The 14,496-nt window shown below is 32.0% G+C and overlaps 1 protein-coding gene across 5 annotated transcripts in view; it reads right to left on the bottom strand.

Annotated features, from left to right (window-relative positions):
• Positions 1 to 9,084: 9,084 nt before the first annotated feature.
• Positions 9,085 to 14,496, bottom strand: part of LOC105322746 (uncharacterized) — a 127,477-nt gene continuing 122,065 nt past the window's right edge. Inside the window, exons 1-3 of one of the 5 annotated variants that reach the window (XM_066087846.1) lie at positions 11,104 to 11,303; positions 10,922 to 10,990; positions 9,085 to 10,670 (exon numbers count right to left, since the gene is read on the bottom strand). In XM_066087846.1, the coding sequence (XP_065943918.1) occupies positions 9,311 to 10,660 (1,350 nt within the window). In that variant the 5' untranslated portion in view covers positions 10,661 to 10,670; positions 10,922 to 10,990; positions 11,104 to 11,303 and the 3' untranslated portion in view covers positions 9,085 to 9,310. Of the gene's footprint in view, positions 10,671 to 10,921; positions 10,991 to 11,103; positions 11,304 to 14,496 lie in introns of those variants that run through there. The other 4 variants (XM_034470516.2, XM_066087847.1, XM_034470517.2 and 1 more) reach the window with 4 other exon arrangements.

Raw genomic sequence — 14,496 nt, 5'->3', positions numbered from 1 at the left:
AATTTCAAAGTTAAAACTAATCTAATCTTAATTTTCATCCTTTTTTATGTTTTTTTTCTTTGCTAAGTTTTGTTTTTCATCGTTTTCGTCAGTATTACTGTTATTTTATTTAATAACCATGACCAACAAAGACAATAAGCCCCCAAACAATACTGAATAATGGCTTCAGTTGGTTAGTAATTTGAAAGTCTCCTTTCAAAGTGATCTATGTTCTCGATATAAGCGAGAATTCTAACCATGCCAGGATCTTTTCGTTCGACATGCGACTTCAATCATTGTCTATGATGCGGTAATTACTAATTACCCACATGATAAGGTTTTCACATTTAGAATATCTCCGGATATTGACAGAAAGGTCGACAGGTTCACCCATATTTGCCCAATTCTTGTTCATCGATCAGTTATTCTCATAAAATGATTAATAAATTTCCTTCAAGACTTTTGTCATTTGAAGGCTGTAATTGATTAAGAGTCTCTTTTTCTTTAACAATCGGCTTTGGAGCTTACGGTAACGCCTGCAATACCCCCTGTCACTAGCGGCGTGGATTGCGGTTAAAATGGGTGTGCAAAATTATTCCATTAAAATCAAGAAATTTTTAAATGAATAATATTCATTTTTTTTTAAAACGTTAGAATGATTCATAAAAAGAAACTAATATACATGTAAACGTAAAAGTACTTTACGCGAATTATTTCATATTAGAATGAAACACAAAAAATGATGGAAGACCGTAAGCTTTTAGAAACAGACTCATCGCAATTGATTGAAAATAGCAAAAATGACTCAATCATGTTTATGACGAAATGTAAATTAATAATGTTGTGCGCATGTAAGTCAGTGACACGCAATATTAATTTGTTTATCAAGAAATATACTTATTCCGGAAACGTTTTATTGATTTTCTTGCAAAGGTGAACAAATTAACGCTTCCTCTGGCCTAAAAGATCCGAAAATTATTGACCTCGCCATCCTAGAGTTCATCAAACTTAATGTTAACTTTAATATCTTTAATTTGAGAGGTTTGGGCGACCTGGCAATTTTCAGACTGTATCAGCTTTCTTGCAAGGAAGAGACCTGTATAATAATATAGAAGACTATTAGAATCGTACAGCTAAAATATTTGGATTTTTCTTTTTCTAAATAATAGTTGATGACCAAAGAAATAATTTCTACTAAATCCCCTTAATCTGTTTCTGTCTAGTTTTCTTTTTTTCAGTCTGTTAAAATCAACGTTACACAAAATTTTGTTTGTCTGGTCTTAATTTTTTTTAGCCACACGCAATTTTAATTTACTTCCATTATTATACTGCTTTCATTGTCAAGTTAGGGTTTTATAGTTGCTGATATTTTTTTCAGTATAAACCGATGCTGCGTAATCTAACAAAGATTTAGAAGTGGAAACAATTTTTAAGATTAAATGTAAAAAAAAAAATCCAGCGTTTAAAGATTGAATTTTACTTTCAGGGTTTTTTTTTTGGTCATAAATAATTTCAGCTTGAATTATAAATAATTTAATCATGCAAACAAACTTTGGTAATTTTTCAATCTATATGATCAAGTGGATGAAGTCACAAACTACAGCAAAGGTGAAGCAAACAAGGTATGCTCTGTACAACTTGCATGCTAATAAACCAACACAGTAAGCTCGAAACGGGCGGTGTATGATTTTACTGTTGCGGAGAGCATCTGTGTTCCCATTTCACTTTTATCTAATAATAGTTTAAGGAAAATTTTTAAAAAATCTTTTGATTTATTTCGTCAAAATGTTATGTAATAGAGTTAAATAAAGGAACAAATTAAAATTTAATCAATTAATAAATGTCTAATTACTCTCTATTTATAGTCGTAAATCTTCAACGTGTTTTCACCGCATTTGATGCTTACTCAAGTGGTTTTTTTTTATATAAAGTCATCAGTTAAAAAAGTATGGACCAATCGCAGCACAGCAGCAGACTTTGTTTTAACAAAAAATAGAAGAAAATCGTCAGGTGATCATAACAGGTGCAGCAAGTGTTTAAAAGAAGACGTCAAAAGTAACTAATTAATACAAAATCTATGGAGACTATTAGTCTACTATATTGGAAAGTCTGTTGGTTTGGCTTAATCAAATCTAACTTTTAAAGATATTAGAATACAAATAGTTAGAACAATTTCAAGCCTTTCTTTATGACAGTTGAATGTCAGTTCACAAACGAATGACGGCGCACTTAAAATGGATATATATCTTTTTGAAGACTTTGTTGATTTGGAAGAGGCACTCAATATTTAAATATTTGTACATGTATCATGCTTACATGTATTGTCAGACAGTTAATAATTAGGCAAAAGAAGATCCCGGCAAACATGCACTGAGCTCCTTAAGAAATCAAAATTTGCATTAGAATTTACATCTAATTATATTGAGCATGTCGAGATTTTTTTTTACACTGTAGAAGAAAATTAATTAAAAAATCAAATCCTGACTGAAGTCCTTTCTTAGGCATAGAAATTGATTTCGTGATACGACTGACTGTTAGAATGTCAAATCAATCATAATCAATAACTGTCATGCCGATTTTATTGGTTTTATATTATAACTACACCATCCTAAATAAATTTACCTCCAAAAAAAGTTGTTTATCGAATACGGTGCCAAAATAATTATCATTTATACAATAATGTCCGCAAGGATAGTCATAAATTAAGTATATTTTAAAGTAATTAATTAAATGTGCTTGATTTGAATACAGACTGGACATGATTTACAAGTGGGTGATGATTTAAGAGCTTATTACAAAGATACATGTAGCTGTTAACGGAAAACTTTACAAACATCACAAGGACAGGCGTAAAGAAATGTTGCACGATCTCTCAAAAAGTGTCGTTATGATATTTCATGGATCTCTTTGTTGCTGCTAACCTTATCGCTGCTACTCGTTGCTACTATTTGTTGCTGTACGATTCAACAACAAGCATCCGTTCAGGTAGTTATCGGCGCTGCAAGAGGTAAAACCACAATCATCCGTTCTTATGCTAGAAGATAGGAGTAGGTGTTCAAAACTAAAATCAAAAATACTGTTTACGTAATGAATTGTTATCATGCAGGGTTTTAGTTACGTATCTGCACACAACTTCATCCTGTGTTAATTTGTTTCTAGAAGATTAAGGCCAAGCAACAAATTAAAGGTAATATATCTATATAAATGAAAAGAAAACATGTTTCCCACAACTGAGAATTTTATTAAACAATGGCCCAGAACTGTACGGTACACATGCGGTTTTCGATCTTTTTCGCAGGTAGGTTCAATTAAATGCCCAGAAATGCAAATGCTATGTAAAGCTTTTAAATCAAAATTAAGAAATATATTAATATATAAATAGTGCCTTTTTGGGAGGGTAACAGTTGAAATTGACACCCCGAGGAAACCATTGTCAACCGACGAGAAGCAATGGTTTCATCAAATTAAAATGTTATACATGTAAAACAAGGATAAGATACACGTAGCGCAAACGTAGTGGGAGGCTTTGTTTGTGATTATTTAAACAATAAAATGCTTTCAATTGTGATATATGCAGAATATGAAGGTGGTGACATTGCTGAAAAAAATAAACCGCGTTAGCGCGTGAAATAATTTTTTCTGCAATAATCGCGACCTTCATGATCCACAGGAATCACAAAAATGCGTTTTATTGTTTATATTTACATTTATACTTCTTTCTTTTTTATCAAATTCATAAATTCAGGTTTTTATAAGAATAAGAAGAATGTTTAATGAAAACAAATTAATTAATATAAATGTATAAGTACTTTATATGGATGATTTCATTTTAGAATGAAACACAAGAAATGATTAAAACAGAGTTTTAGATATTTAAAAAACTATTTTTACATTTTGATTTATTGAAAATTACAAAAATGGTTCAATCATGGCTCGGAATATTTAGCGTCGGGCTCGGAATTCCAAAAATCTGACGAATTTAAAATGGCTGATGCAGTTATCGTCCCAAACACCAAAGGAAAGTCAGAAGTTTTGATGTTGTGACTGCTCAAAGAGCTTCCCTAAAGCCTAAACATGTTGACCTGCTGACATTCTTAATAAAGAATTGGTAGTCCAGTCAATGAACGCCCATACATGCAAAACTCCACTGAGGCTCCCCACTTACTAAAATATATGTCATTTGCTAGAAAGCTACAAAAACTGCTTATGAATGCCAATTATAGTATATGTACAAAATTAAAGCTGTGTCATACAACTTCTGTAGATATGTCATCATGTATAAATTTACGTTCATTCAAATATTTTAGCTTTACAATTCGAATTTTTTTCTATATATTCACACAGAGAACCTCTTTTGAAAAAAAGTTGATATAGTCTGAAAAGGGTCGTTGCGATCTTAAATGAGATACGTGTTTATTAGGAAATTTAACATGATAATATTTAGTTCAATGAATGGGGATTCTAAAGGTCAAACGGAGCACCTAGACAAGAAATCAACACGTTAAACTTAAATATTTCCTGAACTTATTAAATAAATTTCTCGATAAAAAATGAATTTTGTTTTGACATTGATTTCCATCCGTACGTCATTGTTAATTCTACATTTCCTGCAATAAATGTTGCTGGGCCATTCGACTGACATATTTTGAAATTCATATGTAGATGAATTCCCTTGAGGATAACATAGTGATACCAGTTACATTCTGGGCTGCATGTAGTTGTTGTTTTTCTACATTCTATTTTTTTTTTTTAATTTTGGAAGGAATCAGTACCTTGACAGTCGCCCCATTCCACTGAAGCATATTCCAACTGTTTTTCTGATTAACGAGGGCTCGTCTCAAAAGTTGATAAGCTTAGATAAAATTTCCATGTCCACATGCATTTATTTGGGGTTTTATTAAAACTTTGATGCATTGATGGGTATTCTGCTGAATATAACCATAGTTCAATTCATTTAAACATTTAGTAGTTATGGTTTTTATTTTTATTTTTTTTTTACAAATAACTTTGATGTCATGCTAATAAAGTGACATATGTTAGGGTGTACAATCAAGTCGAAGCATCGGTGGTAAAATATATTAACTGTATATAAGCAGGTAACTATTATGTGATTTTTCTGCATCAAGTTAGTCCATCCATAACTATCATATTTTTAATAGTTAATAGGTTGCAAGTATAATCACTATAAACTAAGTGTGATTTTAAGGAGTTTACCAAATAATCAAGATTTGTCTTTTTGAAATTTTAAAAGATATTGAATATTACCAAATTTATCACATCTTGAAGTTAACATTGAAATATATGGGGGAAATGCATAATACTAGTATATCTTTTTAGTACAAGTATTTTTCTCACAAATTTCTTATTAAAAGGTTGCAAAAGCTCTCCCTTTTATTAAATATGCCAAAATGATTCATAATTTACCATACATATTTTGATAAAACGACTTTTCTTAATCTTGTTAAGGGCGAACAACTCTTTAAAAAAGTTTAAAAAAGGCAAAAAGTTCATTCAATTGACTAAATACATACTCCCGAGTTAATTTTATGTCAGCCTCCTAATAATTTTGAAATAAATATGTAATGTTGTTTTGATCGATCAAAATTGTTAATTTCCCCACAGTTATGGATGGACTACCTTAAAACCTTTTTCTGAATATTTCTTCGGGTATTTTATACATGTACAGCTAGTAAAAAAAAAAGTACGTAAATCAGCGTCACTGACGATCAGTAAGATGCACAGAAGGAACAGCTTCTTCTACTATTTAAGGAGGCTAGAAGGTCAAGAAACAACCCACCAGAGCTAATTTAATTAATTAATGTTTTCTAGATCTAATATTTTTTTACGAAGCTCTTCTTTGAAAGGAAATTAATAGAGGCTAAAAATTGCCACAACTTTTCCGCTCTCTTATGGATCACATTATCCAAATCGCTGTTCAAAGTGTCATGTTGTAAATTTTGAAGTAACTGGGTGGCAGTAAATACAAAATTTACAACATGACAAAACTCTAACTTCAGTCCGTGTTGTTCTAATCTATCACTGAATAATCTTAGTTGACTTCAGCTTCGAAGTATGAGATAAAACCACCACTGGCATTTAATATATATTTTAGGTATTTAAATACACGTTTTCACTTAATGAACTGCACACTTGTACTGCGATGCTAAATAATGCGTTTGAAGGCAGTTTTTAAATTTTTTTAGGAATGCGTACTTATTAAGGTATTAATAGACGGACACATTGATTGATACTGTTTAATCGTGATTCGGTTTTGTTAGTAGCTGTATGAACACAACCACATTTCTTAAGAAATACGTGAGATATAGCCTCATTTCACCCAAACATGTATGCAATAAATATATGAAATTGTCATTGTCAATGCCTATAAACTCTACATTTTCTTCTCAAGATCTGGAGAGAAAAAATGGATACTCCAAACATCGCGTTGTTGTCAGACATTAAATCTTTTACCTTTCCTTGTGTTTTGCGTGCTTTGATGCCTTCAAAAACAGAGGAATTGAAATTGACAGCCTATTAATCACACAATTAGGAGCTTTGTCACAATACTGGTGAATTTTTACAAGTTTAGATTTTTTGTTCACTAAATGCGCTTTGATTAATATGTCAACCAAAAAGTTTCAAAAGGATCTTGATCCAGGTGTCATACGGCTCCGATGTTTCGCTCATTTCCCTTTATTTTATGCAAGACAATGTATTTAACAGGTGCACGTGAAAACAAGCCCAAACTTTTAATAGAGTCGGATTGATCTAAGATTCTGTGAATTTACCTAAAATGTATTTTTTGCAAGAGATGATGGAGGCATACAACTTTATTTTTAGGGGAAAAACAATGTTTTTTTCCGAAATCATCATCTAACGGAAACAAACAGTAGTTTCTTTTTTTAAGGTAAAAGTTGGAGATAAATCTTCATATACTTCATACAGCGTACTTATAACACTTGGGGGTTCTTACACACTTTCTCTTGTAAGGCAACAGTTCAAAATGTAAATGTACTTTCCTTTGTCAATATGACCCCCCCCCCCCCTCAAAAATATTTGATAAAAATTATTTTAAAGCTTTTTGATACGGTTATTGTTGTTTTTGGATCAATTACGCAAGATCTTTTGGAATGGGAATATACTTTGTTGACTTGCAATCTTTATTACCGGCGACCTAGACCTTAAACTTGTTAGGGTCATGCAAACTTGCACTAGTGTGTTTATAATGACCATAGAAAGTTTTTTGTGGTTTTGAAAAGTAAAACCAAAGCGGTGTTACATCAAAATTAAGAGCTTCTTGTTTTACATGGTTGGAAAATGAAATATAATCAACAACTTTGTTACCTTAAGAAGATGGGGGGATAAGATAAGGGCAAATGCCCATTCGGTTCAGTCGTGAAATGCATTTTGAATAATTTTTTTTTCCAATTAAATCAATTCAAATATATAATAATAAAAGTTTTCAAAAGCACAATTTCTAACTATATTCAGTTTTTAAAATATTTAACAAACGATAAGAAAAAGAAATTGCCTTAAATTTTGGTGGTATCGAACCCGTAACATAAAAACCCTAGATTAGTTTGTGTTAGGTGCTCTAACCATGCACTGAGCCATTTCAGACATAGTAAAGTACTATATGTGACTTTGGCCATGAATTTACGGACTTGTATTATTTTTTCAAAATGGTATAGTGGGTCATCTCTCCACATTTTTCTTGACTGAAATCGGTTTGTTTTCCATTATACCTTATTATTATGAGAAAAATCCACTCCATGAAAGAAAGCCTTGAAGCCTTGATGCCTTGAAGCTCTAAAAAATGACACCATTTGCAGGTTTTGATCCGTTTATGCCTGTTTGAGTCAACATATTCCAAGTATTGAACATATTTATAGCTTACAAATCAATGATATGTTAAATATGAATTGTTTTAAATGGTTTTTGTTTTTAAAAATATCAGATTTATTGCTATCTTAATTTTTCAGTAGCTTGTCCGACCGTGTATGGGTATTTTAAACGCCTTATCCACCCATCTTCTTTACGTAATAATACAAGATAATTGTAAGGGTGGCATTATTTTTAAAATTAACATGAAAATTCGAGCATGATATTGATAAGTTGCAAATTTGGGTCAATGAGAATATTTGGTGGTCTTTAAGCATTTATATTTTTAGATTTTTTTCATCGAAATAATTGCTCGTTGTAAAGCGTACAAAGCATTTGTATGTTTTCATACCACTAATTTATTTTCATTGGTAATTTAGGCTGTAATTAATGTAACAAATGAGAAAAAATCGATTGATCAAGAATGACAATAAATGTCTTTTTCATCACACAAAAACTCTATCGCGGTGAGTTCACCGCTTATAAACGAGCAATTCATTTTCAATAACAACTAATTTTATCGGTGACCTCACATTACATATATAAAAATTGACAGATATTTGTGCATGTTCAGTGCAATGTTTTATTTACGTGTGGGGGGATGCATGTGTGTGTGTGTGTGTGTGTGTGTGTGTGTGTGAGAAAGAGAGAGAGAGAGAGAGAGAGAGAGAGAGAGAGAGAGAGACTTATATTAATTTATTGTATCATAGATATTTAGTTAATTCTAAGGCTTCATAATTAATTCATCTTCCCAATGCTCATATACATACATGTATAAATTTCCAATCTTTTCTTATTTATAGTCCATTTAAATGTCACTACGCATTTTCGATTTATCGGTTTAAGAAAAATATCCCTTTTTATCTTCTATCATTCCCTTTGCTCTCATTTCTTTCAAAACTAAACCTACATGAAAACACTAGTTATATCCGTTGTTCACAGAGAACAAACTAAGTCAATGTAATCTGGGTTATTTCTGCGTAAAGTATATTATTATTGTTACAGAAACACACAAAGAGCAATCAATCATATCTGTGATAAAATTCTTCATTCATAGCTATAAAAAAATATGTAATAAAATTTTTAATTCATAACTACAAAACAAATGCTGTAAAACGTTCAAAGTGACCTCTTTCTCGATAATCCGTAACAATGGTTCACCAGTGACAAGGCAAAAAAGAGTCTTCTCAATATTAAACCTTGTGCTTATACAAAAAGTATAAATTATGGATTTTTATAATTTTAATTAGTATTATCTATAGTCATAAATTTAACAGAACTTTTATGACACAATAAAATAAAATTGATGCATGTGATTTATTTTATACTGTCACCAAGAGACCTTCTGCTTTCAGAGACAGTTCTTACGTACCCCAATAGCCAATGAAATATGTCATATTAACTGTCCCTATGCTTTCTTTTCAAGTTTCTAAAATATACTAATAGTTTCCTACAGTTTTGTTACATCTGATAGGCTTGGGTTTTTAAATACACGAATTTTTCCTGTATCTTGTCCAACAAGCAGTTTGTCTTCCTTGTAAACGCTAAAGGCTTTCAACTTTGGAGTCCCCGGACCACCAATGAAAGGACTGAATATTTTAAGAAAATTTCCGTTTTGATTAATGATATGAATCGAGCGACTATTCGAGTCTAGGGATAAGATATTATTATCGCAATCAACGCAAACGGAAGTCGGTCGGAAAGAGGCCTGCTTTCCTTCCTCGCCGTGATAAAGAAACCGGTAGTTGACTGAATGGTCAAAAACGACAACAAAATGAGACGGTCCTTTCGTGGCCACTATGCATAGGTCGCCATTTCCGTTTGAGACCATATCAAGAGAGTTGTCAAAAACAATTTTTCCGTCATGTTTGGGGCTAATTTCATCGATACATTTTCCACTGTAATGGTATCTTTTGATAGAAGTCCGTGCGCGCTTGAAAAAGAGAATCCCTTTATTGCTGACAACCGTAGTTACGATTTCTCTAGTTTTCGTATTGATGCATATTTTTTCTGGAGTGTCTGGAGATAACACATCAAATATAGAAATCACGGGTTCCCCTGCTTCGATTTTCAAAAATCTAATAGTCTTGCTCTGAGACTCAACTAGAAAGATGGAATTGGACCCAAGAACAGCAATATCGTTCAAAACCACGTCCAGTTCTTGCTTAAATATGACCTTTCCATGCGGATCAATCTCAGATATCTCCTTTCTGAATGCCGCCCATATATGGCCATCATTTGTTGTTTCTAAAACCTCGATATTTTCAAGCCCGCTTTCTACTTCTTTTTCAGGATCAAAATAGTTCTCTTCGTGCGCTGTGGTATCGGTACCATTTTGTACGAAATTACTTGAGGCCGGAACAACACCGTTTTTAGTTAATGGATTTTCAAATGACCTCTTGTCTTTTTGATCTTCTGTCGATATAACTGGAACATCTTTTTCTCCATCAACATGGTCTTGCTCAGTGTCGTCTGCTGTTAAAGATTCCGGTAAGTCCGATGCGGTTTCCGAGATCACTGATTCTCGAGGGGTAGAGTCCGGGGTACAACTGTCCAATACACTTCTCCTCTGGGATCCTGGGGAGTCTGGCAGGGGCTCCGAACTTATTGATTCCCGTAATGTACAAACAGGTATAGAGTTATCTAGCGGGTCCTTGGTGAAGAAGTCATTGAATGTCACAAAAGTGGACCTCCCTTCCCTCTTCATAGAAATATTCCTTGTGATTTCTCTGGACACCCGTAGACTGTCATTTTCAGTTTCAGTGTCTGGAGCAGGTTCATCAGAGCAAATTTCTTCCATTTTATTTTACCTGACAAGGAAGGAAATATAAAATTTATTTTTAATTCTTCATTACATCAGTGATATTATTGTGGTACACATGATATCGGTTTCCTGCCAAGAGTAATGTTTCCTCGATGTAAGGATTGAAATGGGATATCGTATTATTGCATTATTAAAAAGTACAGCCGTTTTTTTGTTTTCTTTTTTTTGTTTGGTTGGTTTTTTAAATAATATTTTACTGCATGAATGAATTAAATTTTTAAGACCCAAAGAATTCACCTTTTGACTTTGACGATCAAATATCTGACAAACTACACCAGAACCAAGATAAGTTGAATGTGGCTTGTTCTAAATGAAAAAAACCCTCTATAAATTTGTGTATCTTTATTCGTAACTGAATAAAACTTTTAACATAAAAATAATAATTATTAAGATTTTTCAATGAGAAAGGTTAAATTAACTTACAAGTCTTAAATGTATCTCTAAAATTCCCAGGTTCAAATCAGTGAGAAGTTATCCCAGGCTTGTCCAGGAAGTGGGTCCGGATTACAGTGCTTTTCCTGTAGCTCTCACTGGCTGTAGATGGATTCAGATACAGATAAGTGGGTATACTGTAATGTTACACCGCCAGTGACACCGAACAGGAAGGCGAACAGACGTGGGCTGACTGGGTAACACACACTAAAACTACTACATACTTTTCAGCATAGAAAAGTCATCACATAAGTAGCAGTACATGTCCCTTTTATTAGTAGTGTATGTTCATCGTTGTTACAGTCTTCTGAAAATTATGTTAGTGTTGACTTTAGTGTTGGCAATAGTTCGGCCTAAATAGTAATCATAAATTGTTGATGTGTTTTATTTATGGTCGGCCAAATAACAGCCATGTATTTTTAATTAATGAAAGGGACCTAGATACAGTTTGAGCTCAAAATGTAAAAAAAAATCCATTTTTAATGTTTAGATTGGTTAATTTGATTATTTTCAATGCTTCGACAAAAATTGAAAGTCAAATATCGAGTTACAAGCAAGATACAGAGTTTTAAATCTTTTGTATTGTAAACAAAGCTGAAGTCTTGTGTTTGTTTACATATGTGTTTAAAAGGTAGGGCTTAAAAAGTTTCAATCAAATGCTGCTTTCTTCTGTTGGTAATGCTATTTATGAACACATTAGATTAGTTTATCTACTAGTTTTTGTCGAAAAATACTATTTCTTTACTTTACAATATTTATAAACAAATATAAGACTCGAGCTTTATTTACATAACAACGAATTTTAACCTCTGTATTTCTCTAAAAAACTGGACTTCTAACATTCAAATTTTGGTAAATTATTCAAAATGCACAGATAAACCATTTCACACATAAAAATTTAAAATCAAAATTCTGACCCCAAATCGTGTCCGTGTCGTTTTTTTAACAGCTTGTTTGCTATTTATTTTTGTAGATGCTTTGACAAAACCCGGATTAGGTTATTGTAAGTGATGATTTATTTCTTAACCAGCAATACATTAATTTACGCATACACGTAGCAAGCACACACCACACAAGTACATGTACATGTATATCGTTTATAACGAATGCCAAAATTTACCATAAAATGTTCCATAACTCCTATATAATAATTCCTATTTTATATCTAAGACGTTCAATTTTAAAATAGCTTAATTTGGTAAATTTTTACAAATATGATAAGTATTGACACTTATAATACACGTAAATGTCTAATACATGTATTTGGGGTTTTTGTTTTTTGTTTTTTGGGGTTTTTTGTTGTTAAATTTTTTTTTTTGGAGGGGTGGGGGTTGTGATTTGCGAATTTGCATTTTATATAAACGTTTACGATTTCTGTAATAAGACACCACTTGTCCGCCGTGCAATCATTGTATAAGAATTCCATACTGTATATACTGAAATCAATTGGGATTTTAATTAAGAAAAAATTGCAAACAAAATAGCAAATCAAATGAAGGATCATGATAATTAGTCCAGAGTAGGACTCCTCATTTTCCTATCTTATATAAATCTATGATATGGTTGAAAATAAAGTCAACCAATTTAGACAATAAGCAGATGATGAAAAGGGTTGACGATAAAAACAGCATTCAGTTCTCAACAACTAACAACTGATCTGAAAAAAGGAAGAATGGTCTAATCAACTTCATTTCAAACCAAACAAAACAATAAATGTTTATTTTTCTATAATACAAAGCATATCATCATATAATTTTTTGGAAACAGACCAAACAAGATATCTGTGAGCCAATGCTCACTAGTGATACCCCCGCTCTGATGTGAATATGCAAAATAAGCAAAGTCGACATTTAACAGAAAGCTGGCATCCGATTGGTACAGAAATATATCCCACAATATGACATGCCAAAACAAATAGTGTGTTAAAATTTCAAGCATCTGCGAGAATTAGCTGCTGAGAAATCTTTGAGGAAAATTTGTTTGAAAATGTTGGTTAAAATAAACAAAGTACTCATTTAACAGGAAGTTGACGTCCGATTGGTACAAAAATATATCCCACGATATGGCATGCCTAAACAAACACTGTGTAAAAATTTCAAGCATCTGCGATAAATAGCTGCTGAGAAATCTTTCACGAAAATTTGCTTGAAAATTTTGGCTAAATATAAACAAAGTCATTATTTAACAGGAAGTTGATGTCCGATTGATACAAAAATATATCCCACAATATGGCATGCCAAAACAAAAACTGTGTAAAGATTTCAAGCATCTGCAATTAACAGTTGCTGAGAAATCTTTGACGAAAATTTGTTTGAAAATTTTGGCTAAAAAATAAGCAAAGTCGTCATTTAACAGGAGGTTGACGTCCGATTGATACAAAAATATAACCCACAATATGGCATGCCAAATAAATAGTGCTTTAAAATTTCAACCATCTGCAATAAATAGTTGCTGAGAAATCTTTGACGGAAATTTGTTTGAAAATTTTGGCTAAAAATAATAAAAGTACTCATTAAACAGGAAGTTGACGTCCGATTGGTACAAAAATATATCCCACCATATAGCATGCCTATACAAATACTGTGTAAAAATTTCAAGCATCTGCAATTAACAGTTGCTGAGAATTCTTTGACAAAAATTTGTTTGAAAATTTTTGCTAAAAATAAACAAAGTTCTCATTTAACAGGAACTTGACGTCCGATTGGTACAAAAATAAACCCACGATATGACATGCCTATACAAATATTGTGTAAAAATTTCAAGCATCTGCGATAAATAGTTGCTGAGAAATCTTTCACGAAAATTTGTTTGTAAATTTTGGTTAAAAAATAAGCAAAGTCGTCATTTAACAGGAAGTTGACGTCCGATTGGTACAAAAATATATCCCACGATATGGCATGCCTTAACAAACACTGTGTAAAAATTTCAAGCATCTGCAATAAATAGTTGCTGAGATAAATACGACAGAAGTTTTTGTTACGGACAGACAGACAGACAGACAGACAGACAAGGGTAAAACAGTATACCCCCTCTCCTTCGGAGCGGGGGTATAATTATATTACCCCCCCCCCCCCAAAAAAAAATATCTTGATCTTGCATTAAATATCTGATAAAAACACCAAGACTGAACCCCAAACAAATAAACAAAAAAAAATGACCGTAAAAACAAAAAACCGGGAATAGTTAGTTAATAAGGAATAAGGCTAAAAAACACTTAGACAAGATAGCCACAAATTTACATTGGTTCACTTTGATTCAAATAAAATGACAAAAATAATCAGAAAATATATCATAATGATTTCCTAAAATTTTATATATTATATTAGATTTATTCATATGATTTATGATGTATTCTTTCCCTACTTAAACACATGTTAAAA

Source organism: Magallana gigas, chromosome 6 (assembly GCF_963853765.1).
Source record: "Magallana gigas chromosome 6, xbMagGiga1.1, whole genome shotgun sequence".
NCBI classification, from domain to species: domain Eukaryota; kingdom Metazoa; phylum Mollusca; class Bivalvia; order Ostreida; family Ostreidae; genus Magallana; species Magallana gigas.
This window is presented reverse-complemented; position numbering and strand designations above follow the sequence as displayed.